The 13985-nt window shown below is 55.6% G+C and overlaps 1 protein-coding gene across 1 annotated transcript in view; it reads left to right on the forward strand.

Annotated features, from left to right (window-relative positions):
• The first annotated feature begins 3779 nt into the window (after positions 1–3779).
• Positions 3780–13985, forward strand: part of APC2 (adenomatosis polyposis coli 2) — a 28302-nt gene continuing 18096 nt past the window's right edge. The window contains exons 1-4 of the mRNA XM_006764810.2: positions 3780–3893; positions 10658–10822; positions 10938–11022; positions 11119–11299. Coding sequence (XP_006764873.1) covers positions 3840–3893; positions 10658–10822; positions 10938–11022; positions 11119–11299 — 485 coding nt within the window. The 5' untranslated portion in view covers positions 3780–3839. The remainder of the gene's footprint in view (positions 3894–10657; positions 10823–10937; positions 11023–11118; positions 11300–13985) is intronic.

A 13985-nucleotide genomic window follows, 5' to 3' on the forward strand; every position in this document is an offset into this window, starting at 1 on the left:
CCCACCCCAAACCAGTAGAATATTCATTCAATTTCAGTTGTACATGGAACCTTTAACAGGATAAACCACATCCTCAGTCACAAAACAAATCTTAAATTTAGAATAGTTGAAAAAAAAAATTAAATAAATAAATAAATAAACAAATAAATAAGAACATTAATAAAATAAAATTCCTCCAAAAAAAAATTCTCTTGTGGAGGGCCGCCTGAGACTGGATAGGCTTCAGACTAGAAACTAGAGGCAAGAAAGTTAAAATAAGGAGCCAAAGCCTCAAGCTCTACCCGTCCCCCTTCTCTATCTTGTCTGCAACATCACAGATATGACCTTCACTGAACACCTGTTCCCCACTTCCCCCTTCTCAATTTCCTGTAATTGAGAGGACAAAAAAATATCGCTATCTGGAAAGGAGGAACATGAACGAGTGGGACAACCAGTGTATATAATCAGCCCACCAGCATCAAAAGCAGAGGACCACCCTATACTCCTTGACCCAGTTTAATAAAAACCTTTCACTCGGCCCTAGCTGGTTTGGCTCAGTGGATAGAGCTCAGCCTGTGGACTGAAGAGCCCTGGGTTCGAACCTTGGTCAAGGCACATGCCTGGGTTGCAGGCTCCATAAAAATCAATAAAATATATTTTTTTAAAAAATCAATAAAATATATTTCAAAACAAAACAAAAAAACAAAAACCTTTCCCCCAGACTCCATCGATGTGTCTCATTCTCCCCACTCTCACTTTTGAGTGCATACTATCACTTTAGTAAACTTTTGCTAAATCTTTCTGTCATGCTCTTGAAGTCCTTTTTTTTAAAAAAAATATTTTATTGATTTTTTTACAGAGAGGAAGGGAGAGGGATAGAGAGAACCAGAAACATTGATGAGAGAGAAACATCGATCAGCTGCCTCCTACACACTCCCCACTGGGGATGTGCCCGCAACCAAGGTACATGCCCTTGACCAGAATCGAACCTGGGACTCTTGAGTCCACAGGCCGACTCTCTATCCACTGAGCCAAACCGGTCAGGGCTTGAAGTCCTTCTTGTTCCATGCCAAAGACCTGGATCCGTTTGAGGCCTCCCTTGACACCATTACAAGGGAAGCGAATAGGTTGTCCTACTCAGGCTGGGGTGCATGCCCACGCTGCCAGGTGGCACTCTAGTCCAGGAGCATTACTAGGGAGTCTAGGGGGCTGGGACGAGCCTTTATAACCCTGGTTGTCTCATCACAGGAAGTCTCTCCTGTCCTATGGCCCAGGCTCTGCTTTCAAACCTTCTGGCCACATTCCCACCTTTGTGTCCAGTCCCTCCCCGATCTGCCCCTCTGCTCTCACTATCCTGGGCTGCAGCCCACTTTCCTCAAACCTGCCCCCCCCCACCATTTTAGGAAGCTCCTCCCTTTCTGTTGTTACCTGTCCTGGATCCAGCCACTTCCCAAGGCCCCCACTGCTACCACCCTGGCCAGGCCTCCACCATCTCCCACCTAGACAGATGTCAATTTGAAAAAAATACAGAAGTCAGCTGAACCGGTTTGGCTCAGTGGATAGAGCGTTGGCCTGCGGACTTGAGGGTCCCGGGTTCGATTCTGGTCAAGGGCGTGTGCCTTGGTTGCGGGCATGTCCCCAGTGGGGGGTGTGCAGGAGGCAGCTGATTGATGTTTCTGACTCTCTGTCCCTCTCCCTTCCTCTCTGTAAAAAATCAATAAAAATATATTTTTTAAAAAAACACAGAAGTCATTTTCCCTTGACTTCCCCAGGCCCCAGAATAAAGCCCAGAGTCCACTGTGGCCCATGAAGCCCTGCCTGCCCACCTGCCTGCAGCTCTCCAGACTCTCCCAACTTATTCCACTGTCCAGTCTTTGCATGGGCTGTGCCTCAGGCCCAGCCCAGATGTCTTTTCCACAGATGCATGGCACCTACTCACAGAAGCCTGTCCTCACTATCCCTGCCAAAGTAGCACCCCCTTTTTAGTTATGTGTTTTTATTGATTTCAGAGAGACAGGAAGGGAAGGAGGTGGAGAGTGGAAACTTCAGTGAGAGAGAAATATCCATCAGCTGCCTCCTGCACACTGCCCTACTGGGGATTCAGCCTGTAACCCTGGCATGTGCCCTAACCAGGAATCCAACCAATGACCTCTTGGTTTATGTGTCGATGCGCAACCACTGAGCAACACCGGCTGTACCCCATTCTCTTCTTGACGCTTGTTCTTTGCCTTCCCAGGACTTAGCACAGTTCAGAATAACACCCACTCTGGGACCCCCACCATCCCTCCTGGACCTGAGCAGTCCCCTCTGCCTTGGTCTACTCACACCTCCCGTGGTCTGTTCTTTCAGCAGCCACTAGAGGGCTGCCTGTGAACACCTGAGTCAGGTTTGGTTCTGGACCCTACAGACTGTCCTCCCAGTTGCCATGGTAAAGCTCCAGAGATCACCTCGTCCACACGTCCCTGCTCTGCCAACCGTCCTCCATGGCCCCTATGTCCCTCAGGATAAAAACCCAAGTCCTTACATGCCCACGGGACCCTGCACGACCAGCTCCTTCCCTTGGCATTGGGTGTTCTTTCCGTCTGGATGCTCTTCCCACTTGAGTCACCACTCCCATCTCTATTCAAGTGCCCTTCCCAGCAGCCCCACGCCCCCCACTCCCTGCTGTCTCCTCCTCAGAGCTGACGGCTAGTGCATACGTTGTCTTCTCGGTGACTGTCGGCCCTTCCCCTCAATGTCAGTTTCCCACGCCCAGGATTTTAGTTGGTTTGTTTGTTTTTAATCCTCACCCGAAGGTATTTTTCCATTGATTTTTAGGAAGAGTGGAAGAGAGAGGGAAAGACAGAGAGAAACATCGATGTGAGAGAAACACATTGGTTGCCTCCTGCATGACCTCCCACCAGGGCCCCAGCCTGGGAGGAACTTGCAACCGAGGTACTCGCCCCTGATTTGAATCAAACCCAGGACCCTTCAGTCCGCAGGCCCACACTCTATCCACTGAGCCAAACTGGCTAAGGCCCACGCTCAGGGGTTTTGACTGTTTTGTTCATTGCACAGGTGCTTAATACATGTTTGTTAAATGATTTTTGGAATGTTTATGGGTGTTGCAGCCTTTCATGCCCAGCGCCCAGCTGAGAGCCTGGCAAAAGCAGGCGCACAGCCAACCTTTGCTGAATGACTATTGAACGGAAGGCACAGCCCTCGCTTGGGCAAACTAGAGGAGGTGCCTGGGCTTCCGCAGGCCACTGTCCAAGCGGGCAGCTGACTACCGCCGCAGGGCAACGCCTCTCCGCTTCCCTCCGTTCCAGGCGGGACCCCTCCTCCCTGAGTTCCCACTTCCCCACACCGCACCCCTTCCCAGCTCCCACGGGAGCCCCTCCGGAGAAACATCGATTCAGCTGCCTCCTGCGCACCTCCTACTGGGGATGTGCCCGCAACCAAGGTACATGCCCTTGACCGGAATCGAACCTGGGACCCTTCAGTCCGCAGGCCGACGCTCTATCCACTGAGCCAAACTGGTCAGGGCTTCTTCACCTTTCTAGGGTTCCCCAATCCTGACCCCCTTCTCTGCTCACACGCCCTCCAGCTCCCTCGGGATATCCTTGAGCCGCCCCTCCGGGGTCATCAGTCCGGCGGCGGGACTCCTTTCCCCGCTCCTGCAGGTCCCCAAGACCCCTTCATTCGACCCTTTCCAGGAGGAGCCCTGGCCTGCTGAGTGACCCTCCCCGTCCCCTCCACGCAGGCGCAGGGCGTCCCAGCCGCCATCCCCCACCCTCACCCCACCCCCATCTCCACACCCTCCTTCCCCACTCCTCCTGCCGAGGGCGGGGCGCGGGCCGGTCCGAGGCAGCCACTGCTCCATGGGGCTCCTGGGGCTCCTGAGCTTGCTGCACTCGGCCTTCTTCCGGGACCAGGTAGGGCGCGGGGGCCCGGATGCGGGGATACGGGTCCGGCCCTGGGCTCGGCTAAGGGGTGCGGACCGCGGGGACAGTGGTCCCGACGGCGGCAGAGGGCGCACAGGCTTGCACACCTCGGCTTGATGAGTCTGGGGTCTCGCGCAGGGGCAACGAGACCGTTGCCAGGGAAACCGCCTCAGGCTGTTGGCAAGGCTGGGAGACCCTCCCCTACACTGCAGTGACCCCCTCCTCCTGATCTGCGCAAGCGCAGCCTCGCTGGGCCCAGCACTCGGCCTCTGAGGAAGACCCCCTCCCCCCAGACCCCGACCCAATGTGTGGACTCCGAGACCGGCTGCGGCAGTGGGGGCTACGGCAGGAGCGCGCTGTGCCGAGGCTCCGTCCCGAACAGGCTTTGGGTTGGGGTTCTGGCCACGCCCTGCGCCTCTCCGGTCCTCAGTTTCCTCTGCTGAACACCAAGCATAGGGCCTACCACGACGTTTGCGGATGTTGATGTTCTTCCGAATAATATCCATGTCACTGGGCCCTAGCTGTTTGCCGGTCTCCAGAGTTGTTCTGAATCTTGGAACCATAACATCCCTATTTAAGATGAAACTGAGTCTAGGGGTGCAGCGGGGAGCCCAAGGTCACATCCGGAGCTGAGCCAGGCACCTAATTGCGGGGCGGAAGCGCCCTCCGAGTATACTACCTAGAGGCCGGGAGGAGCTGTCCGCGGTGCTGACGGGGCCACGCACCAGCCCCCTCCTCACCCGTGAAAATGAGGCTCAGGACCCTGGTCAGGCCACCCGACCAGAGTTGGATTTGGGGGGCGCGGCTTAGACTGTCCGTCCTCGTCCCCCCACACCCCCCAGAGGCATTCCCTCCTCACTTGTCAGGGCCCTGCCTGGTCACCCAACCCGAGACTTATCCAAGGTCTAATGATGACCTGGTGCCTTCCTGCTTCCCTCTAGCCCCTTACCCAGCTCCAAGTAGGGGATGCCGCTGGTTCTTCCCCCCAGTCCCTGGCACATCAAAGAGGCTCATTGGGGAAGCACGGAGATCAAAGGGGCAGAGATGCCTGAGATCAGACTCAGAAAGCCCAAAGACACTCCATGAGTGACACTACAATGTGTTGGGATGGGGGGTTTGTCTCTGGGGATGGGAAGACACCAGCCCCATGATTCAAATTTCTTCTTGAGAGCCCAGCAGTGATGATGTGGGTGTCTGGGAAGGGCCCTTCCTTGCTAGGCCTGGGCACTGTGCAATGAGGGTCTCTCAGCCCCTTGAGATTGGGCCTGGGATCTTGGGGAGGGGGTGTAGGGATTCCTGAAGTTCTCATGGTTATAGAATTTCCAGTGATGCCTGAGAGTGGCTGTGGCTCAAAGATTTACAGGGTCAAGGATTTGGGTGATGTCAGAGACATAATGTTCAAGAGAACATTATGGACCAGGGTATCCTGTCTTGGGGTCTCGGCCCCCATATCCCCTCCGTCTCCCACCATGCTCCCACCATGCCCAGATAGGGGAGGAAGGGAGGCTCAGGGCCTGGTGGGACTCTTGCATGAACTCAAGCAACGTATTCCCTGCCCTGAGCTTCAGTTTCTCCATATGTATGAGGGCAGGACTGGCCATTGGACCCTCCAAGCGACTACCAGCTCTAAAGTTCTAGCTGTGAGGAGTCTCGGGGCCAGTGACATCTTAGACTGGGTGGGAAGGTGAGACTTAGTTCACTGAGATGTGGGGATAGGGATTCTCCAACCCACCTTCCAGTGAGCAAATGAGAAACTGAAGCCAAAGAGTGGCATGCCCAAGGTTACAAAAGGATATCAAGGCAGAGCTGAAGCCAGAGACCTGAGCTCTGTCCCCTCCCCTTTCCCATTTCAGCTTTGCCTAGTTTGCCCTGTTTTAAAATATGTTTTAATTGACTTTTCAGAGGGAGAGGGAGCTAGAAATAGAAATATTGATGAGAGAGAAACATCAGCTTCCTCCTGCATGTCCCCTATTAGGATGGAGCCCACAACCTGGGCATGTACCTGACCAGGAATCGAACTGGTGACCTCTTGGTGCATTAGTTGACACTCAACCACTGTGCTGCACCAGCTGAAATTTGCCCTGCTTCAAACACCTCATATCTCCCCCAGTCCAGCCCTGCCAGCTGCCGTGCTCCTTGGCCCCACCAGAAGAGCATATCCCCTGGATGAGCTCTAGTTTCTCACAACTCCAGGTATTGCACATTCTGTTCCCTCAGCTTGGAATGCCTTTTCCCTCCTTGATCCCAGGGCCAATTCTTATGCATCTTGAGGAGGCCCAGAGCTGGTGTTGCCCTCTCATTTCGGCCTTCCCAGCCTCCAGAAAGAGCCCCGCTACCCTCTGCACCAACTTCCCAGTCCCACAGTATGGTGACAACTGTGTCTGGCTCTGGAGGCTCTGGGACAGTCAGACTTGAGTCCACTGGGGCCTCCAGCATTGCTGGCCCAGGATGGACACATAGGGCCTCCTGCAGCAGACCCAGCAGGAAACTGCATGATCCTGTGCTCCTCCTGTGGTCCCTAGCACCAGCCATTGCAAAGGCTGCAACTGCCTCCCCATTTGCCAGATGGGAAACTGAGGGTCTCGAAGTGCGCAATTTTCCCTGGCCCCTGAAGCCAGGAAAAGACAGAGGTAGGCCCCAAATCTGCATTCCATCCTTTAGGGTGTGCACGTGTCAGCAGTAGGAATGACTGGGCTGCAGCGGCAGGTTCTGGCCTCGGGTGTTAAATCCTCTAGTGGTCTCCGTAGACTCATCAAGGATCTGAGCAGCTGGGAACATGTATTCCTGAGATGCCAGACTCCTCCCTCCTCTGGCTTCCCTTCTGTGAGGGTGAATTAGGGGTGGGGTGAGGTACAGAGACATAGGGAGAAAGAGATGAGATAGATGGAGAGAAACGGAGAAATGTGGGGGAAGACACGGAGTCAAGGCAGATGCCCATGGCGGAGCTGTCCTTCTGCCAGGAGACAAGGAAAAATGAGGAGAAACGCAGGGTCCCAGGCGCTCCCCAGGATGCCTGCCCATCCCCTTGCTCCCCCTCCCCCACCAGTGGCAGGGTTTCATCCACCCTGGATCCTAAGCGCTGTCTCACCCTGACCCATCCACACACTGCTGGGCCGAATGCGAGGGGCAGGGCTGACCGGCCCCTGCTTCTGCCCCTGCCCCTGGAGCTCCCCCCAGCAAGATGCTGATGTAACACTCAAGCCTGGATGTTTTACTCTCAAATTATGCTGATCCTGCCGTGGGACCTTCTAAGAGTCCGAGTCCTTTCACCGCGGAATGCGGTGGGGGACACGGGGTCCTGGTTCTCCGGGCGCCCCTTTTCCCTGGGGGCTTCATCTCCCCCGCCCCCCGCCACCACCACCACGCCCGCACACGCAGCCCCTGAACGCGGGAGGAGGCCAGAAGCCCCGCGGCCGCCGCCAGTCCCCGCCCCGGGTCGCCATTGGCTGTTGCCATGGCACCAGCCCTTCTTCCCGCGCCTCCATTGGCCGCCTCGCGTGCATCCCGCATCCCGCATCCTCCCCCGCTCGCGGTGGTCTCGCCCAGCGCCCTGAGTGGCGGCGCCGCCCCTCCCCAGAGCCACTGGCTCACGCCGCCAAGACCCCGGAATCCCGGAGCCAGCGCCCCGCGGCCGCCCTGGCCCAGGAGCGCCAGGATCTCCAGCGGGGTCTCGGAATTGCGCCGAGGGAGGGGCACCCATGGGTGTCCGCCAGCCCAGCCCAGCCCAGCCTGAGTGAGATAAGTAAGCGGCGCGCTTTCTGGGTTGAGGGTAGGGGGCGCGGCCTCCGCCTCTGCGGGGATATCTCCATGCTCCCCCCTCCCCCCACTTCTCTCTGCTGCGCAGGTCCGCACTCGCTCTGGAGCCTCTGAGTCTCCAGACCCGGAGGGGAAACTGAGTCCCAAAGAGGTGGGCACCCGTCTCGCTGCAGTCGGTCCCACGTACACATCCGTGTACAAGCTTCAATACCTGGATCTCCCAGTCTGCGGGCAGGCCTGTGGGGTGGGGTGGGGAGGTACTGCACCTCTCCGGGAGTCAGTCCTTCTCAGTAAGTGGGAGTTTGGATGGAAGGAACGAGAAGGGCCCCTTTGGGCTACACCTGTGCTATACCCTCCGCTGACATTTGGCCATTCATCCCTGAATTAGGGGAACCGCCAGCTATTAGTGCTTTTCCTTTGGTGATAGACATATCTCAGGGAGGCCCCAGGAGGCTCCTGATGGGCCAAGGGCAGGCAGGAGGGCTTTCTTGAGGAAGCTGTGCTGTGAAGGATGGCAAGTCAGGAAAGATGCTCCAGGCAGGAGAACTGCATGTGCCAAGACCTTGGGGGATGAGAGTGGAGGGTAAATGGAGGAGACGGGTCTTATGATGAAATTACTGGGGAGCCATGACAGCTATTGAAGCAGGGGAGGAATGGCGTCTGACCAGTACTTTCAAAGTTTCCTTGTGCTTGTGAATGAGAAGTGGACTGTGGGAGGCCAGCAAGGCTTCTCTGATGGGAGTGATGTGGGGAGCTGGGAGAAGGAGGGTCCAGTTGGGCAAAGCTTGAGGGGCTGGTAAGAGAGTGGATGGAGCCCTAACCGGTTTGGCTCAGTGGCTGGAGCATTGGTCTGTGAACTGAAAGGTCCCAGGTTTGATTCCGGTCAAGGGCATGTACCTTGGCTGCGGGCACATCCCCAGTAGGAGGTGTGCAGGAGGCAGCTGATCAATATTTCTATCTCATCGATGTTTCTAACTCTATCCCTCTCCCTTCCTCTCTGTAAAAAATCAATAAAATATATTGAGAGAGAGAGAGAGAGAGAGGGAGGGAGAGAGAGAGAGAATGAATGGAGGTGAGGACCCAGGACTGAATGTGGGGGGAACCCAGAGGGTGGGCTTGTTGCCATGTTGCCAAGCTCCATCTAATGGGGGTGCAGGAGTGGCAGGGGGAGTGAAGGTATCCCAAGCTGGCCCTGCTGGCCCTGCAAGGGTGGTGTGTGTGTGTGTGTGTGTGTGTGTGTGTTGGGGGGATGCTTGAGAAGGAAGTTTGGGTTTAGGGAATGGGAGGGATATGCTGGGCTTTGTGCTTAACCTAGTGCTTCCCCTGGCTAGGTACAGCATGATGGCCTCAGTCAGGAAACAGGGCTCCAGCCAGACCCCAGGGACCTTACCACAACCCCAGGCCTGATTCTCAGCTGGGACCCCTGACTGAGCCTTGGGCAGGGTCGATATTAGGGTGGTAGGCAAAGGCTGTGGTCCTCCCCCACCTGACACACTATCTCCCAGTCTGACCTGTGACTTGTGTTTGCTGAGTGACTCCTCCTCCTCCTAACCCTCACATCAGCTCACTAGATGGGCCTGGCAGACTGAGTTCCTTCCATTCCTCAGATGGGGGAACTGAGTTCAGCAGAGCGGGTGGGGCCTATGTGCCTCCAGCATGTCCTGTCTGAGCATGCCCAATGTCTAGGTTCCAGCTATGCCTTGTCTGTCCTTCTAGAGACCCAGGACTAGGCTAAGGAAGCCAAATGACAGAGCCAGGCATGCAGTAGGTCTTTGGAGCCAATTTGTAATGCCTGAGCTATCCCCCCACCTGGGGCAGAGCTCCCACCCCTACTCCAGGCCCATCTGTGTCCTTGGTGACTTCAGGGTGAGCAGGGACCTTCTAGGGGTAGAAAGAGAGAGAGGAAAATGAATGAGCAAGTGAATGAGAGTGTGGCCAGGTCCGGGAGGGAGAGAAGGGTATCCCCTGTGGGCAGAGGAGGGCTGTCTGATTTGGGGAGGGGACACAGGTGGGCAGGGGGAGGGGGCTCCCAGGAAGGAGGTGGCAGAGGGGATGGGCTGCTATTGGTGAGCCTCAGACAAAGGCAGAGGGAGGGGGAGCGCTAATGTGGAGGGAACAAAGAGGGAAGGTGGTGGGGCAGGAAGGCTCTGGCAGGAGTGCCAAGCTGAGGGAGGAGATACTGGCCGCTGGACAGAGGGAGAAGGCTGGGCCTGAGTAAGAAACGACAGCCAGACACACAAAGAAGCAGGCGGCAGTGGTGGAGCCCAGGGATGAGGCCTGAGGTGCTGGGGGGCCACAGGAGCTGGCAGAGGGCTGACTGCAGGGTCCTGGGCCACACAGGTAGCTACCCAGATCCAGCTGCTGATGGAGGAGTTGTGGGGGCTGCAGAGCATTTGGGTTCCCAATCCCCAGGGTGACCACAGTAGGCTTGTGTCGGTCTGGAGCTCCACTGTCACCTGTCCATTGGTTTCTTAGAACCTTCGTGACATTTTTATTGTCTGTCAATTGGATCAGTGGGTAGTCTGCCCACCCAGCCTCTGGGCAGCTACATTGCTGCAGGCAAAGTGTCTTGGCTATCCATCTGTCTGTCTGTCTCTCTCTCTCTGGCTGTAAGCCTGGTGGCACTGAGCTGGCCAGTCCATCTGCTGGGTTAGACTGTCAGAGTCATGGCTGTCCATCTGCTGGCTGGCTGTTATAAGCACATGTGTCCAGGGACCCAGCTGTGAGAATGCAGGTCTTTCTGTATGTCTGTTGGTCACTTGGGTGTTTGGGTTGTCTGAAGACCTGTCTGATGGCTCTGTCTCTCTCTCCTGTTGTTCCTGCCTTTGTCTGTCACTCCATCTGCCACACCATCTGTCCCTAGGATTCCCTGGGCCAGCTTTATCCTGCCTGCAGCTTCTCCTACCTGGGACCCAGCTCCAGGGTTGGGTGGGAGGGGGCTAGGGCTTAGATCCAGCGTAAGTCCCTCCTCAGAGCCTCATGTTACCTTGTGGCTACAGGTGCTGCAGGAGCTAAAGATGACGAGTTCCGTGGCACCCTACGAACAGCTGGTTCGGCAAGTGGAGGCCTTGAAGGCTGAGAACAGTCACCTGAGGCAGGAGCTTCGAGACAACTCAAGCCACCTGTCCAAGCTGGAGACAGAGACATCTGGCATGAAGGTGGGGGTAGAGCTGGGTAGAGGACATGGACCTGGGTCACAGGGACAACACTAGGGCACTGGACCCCACAAATGGGCAGGCAGGGCCCAGGGCATCTCACAGGGGGGTGGATCTGGGGCAGCTCAGGGCAATACAGGGTAAACTGGAGCAGGAGGCCCGAGTGCTGGTGTCCTCAGGGCAGACTGAGGTGCTGGATCAGCTGAAAGGTGAGCCTCAGGGCCCCCTCTACATAGTGGGTGAGCTGGGAGGAGGAGGGACAAGGAGGGGTGCTGACCTCGCCCTCTCCCTCCATTCCCATCCAGCCCTGCAGATGGACATCACCAGCTTGTACAACCTCAAGTTCCAGCCCCCAGCCCTGGGCCCTGAGCCTGCTGGCCGAACCCCCGAGGGAAGCCCAGTACATGGCTCCGGGACTTCCAAGGACAGCTTTGGGGAATTGAGCCGGGCCACCATCCGGCTACTGGAGGAACTGGACAGAGAACGGTGAGAAACTGACCGCTGGCCCGCCCCCCAGCCAGACTCCGTCCCTGTAGTCTCTGCCTTTTGATTGGCCCATCAGCATGTGCACCACCCACTAAGCCAGTCCTACCCACCTTCTGAGCCTCCACTTCAGGCACCAGCTTTCTGTGGCTCCTCCACCCACTTTCTTGTCACAGCTGACCTCAGCTGGAAGACAAAGAGGAGGGGACTTTCCTGCCAAAGGGAAGGGCTCCTAGGAGACGTCCCCAGGGGTCCCCAACACCCAGTCATCACCAGGGACAGTGCCAGGGCTCAGAGTTAGGCGTGGAGCCAGAGGGACTCAAAGCAGTCTTTGTGGAGAAAGGGCTGCAGCCCAAGAAACCTGGAGGGGAGGGGGCAGCAGAGGGAGGCAAGATCCAGGCGCTCTGCTCAGCGTGGCTAGGTTGTGTGGGGTCAGAGAGACCTGGCGGTCCATGCTCTGCTGCTGTGTGATGTCAAGCAAGTCCCCTAGCCCCTCCAAGCCTCAGACTTCTGCTCTGTAAAATGGGTGGGAATAGCAGTGTCTCCCCACAGGGTGTAAAGGTGAGAGGTCCAACTTAATACACAGAATCAGAGTTGCGGCGGAGGGGGAGATCTTGTGAAGTTTTAGGTTTGGGAGCATTATAATATCATTGAAAGTAATCAAATGTTTAGGATGACTCACCCAGAGCATGGGTGCAGCCAGCATGGGTAGAGCCAAATTTGTTACAACTGGAGCAATCTGAGCTGGAAGCCTCCTCTATGTAGCCTAGAGGGAGATTATCGAGTTTGGGAGAGGTGTTAGTGCCCCCCTCAGAGTCTTTCTCTGAGAATCAGAATTTTTTAAAAAAATATATTTTATTGATTTTTCACAGAGAGGAAGGGAGAGAGACAGAGAGCTAGAAACATCGATGAGAGAGAAACACCGATCAGCTGCCTCCTGCACATCTCCCACCGGGGATGTGCCCGCAACCCTGGCACGTGCCCTTGACTGGAATCGAACCCGGGACCCTTCAGTCTGCAGGCCGACGCTCCATCCACTGAGCCAAACCAGACAGGGCTACCTTCTCTTTTTAATTAACTTTCTATGCCCCACCCACCCATCCCTAGTTTGCAATTTACAGCTTTGCCATGCTGCCTGTTAAACTTGGCCATACATCAAGCATGACAAACTCGTGGCCCACAATGAATATTTTTATGGCGTTAGAAACATCGATGAGAGAGAAACATCAATTCAGCTGCTTCCTGCACACCCCCTACTGGGGATGTGCCCGCAACCAAGGTACATGCCCTTGACCGGAATGGAACCTGGGACCCTTCAGTCCTCAGGCCGACGCTCTATCCACTGAGCCAAACCAGTCAGGGCTAAGAAACGTTTTAATAAAAATTTTGTAACAATTTTTATAATATCATGTTATACATAACTAGAGGCCCAGTGCACAGATTCGTGTGGGGGGCGGGGGTCCCTCAGCATGGCCTGTGCCCTCTTGCAATCCAGGACCCCTCGGGGGATGTCCAAATGCCGGTTTAGGCCTGATCAGCCACCTGGGGATCAGGCCTAACCCAGCAGTTGGACATCCCCCAAGGGATGTAGCAGTGCACCAAGCGGCAGGCAGCCAGGAAAGAGCTGGAGCCACTTGCGCTCATCCGGCCTGTTGCCCCTGCCGCCGCTGCTCGGTAGCGCTGCCGCGGAGTTGGGAGAGGCTCCCACCACACATCTGTGCTCAGCAGCCATGAGCCCAGCTTCTGGCTGAGCAGCACCACAGGGGGACCTGTGGGCGTGCACTGACCACCAGGGAGCAGATGCCCCTGGTGGTCAGTGCACATCATAGTGACTGGTTGTAATGGTCACTACCGGCGATCAGGCCCGATCGGGGCCTTCTGGCTGTGGGCTGAGGCCTCCCTTCCCCAGCTGCTGGCTGCTGGCTGCTGGCTGGGGCCTTCCTTCATTCTGCACCACCCCCTGGTAGCACACATCACAGCCAGCGATCGAACTCCCAGTCTCCGGGTCGATTTGTTACTATGACATGCACTGACCACCAGAGGGCAGACGCTTAATGCAGGAGCTGGCCCCTGGTGGTCAGTGTGCTGCCACAGCCAACCTCCCGCAGTCCCTCCCTGCTGGCCGGCCAGCCCCCCAAATTGGTCCCAATCAGGAGGTTGGCCGGCCCCAATTGCCCTGATAGAGACTGGGTGAGATGGCCCCTATTGGCCCCGATCGCTGGCCAGGCCGAGGGACCCCACCAATGTACGAATTTGTGCACCAGGCCTCTAGTTATTAATACGAACTACAACATTTGCTAATGACTAATTACTATGATTGCATTGCATTCATTTCCCTTACATGCCTTACATGCAGGTGCACCATTTCTCTCCACTAATACTAACAGCAAATATTTTAGCAGCTGATTGCCACATCATTAGTCCTGTACTGACTTGTTTGGTGTGCACAACAGGAAATATTTTGCTTTCGAAGAACAAGAAAAATAGGTTTATTTGCGTTGTGCTTATTAATTTGTACAGTTATTCAGTGTCTGGTAAGTTAACGTTCAAGAAAAAATATTAACTTTTATTAAAATGTTCTATTATTTGATGTTAACAATGACTCATTTATTTCAGTCCTTTATATTCAGCATGTCTCTATCAAAATAAACCTACGTTTCTGTGAAAATTGAAGCTTTAATCCCCTGTG

Source organism: Myotis davidii, unplaced genomic scaffold, assembly GCF_000327345.1.
Source record: "Myotis davidii unplaced genomic scaffold, ASM32734v1 scaffold198, whole genome shotgun sequence".
Classification (NCBI taxonomy): Eukaryota; Metazoa; Chordata; class Mammalia; order Chiroptera; family Vespertilionidae; genus Myotis; species Myotis davidii.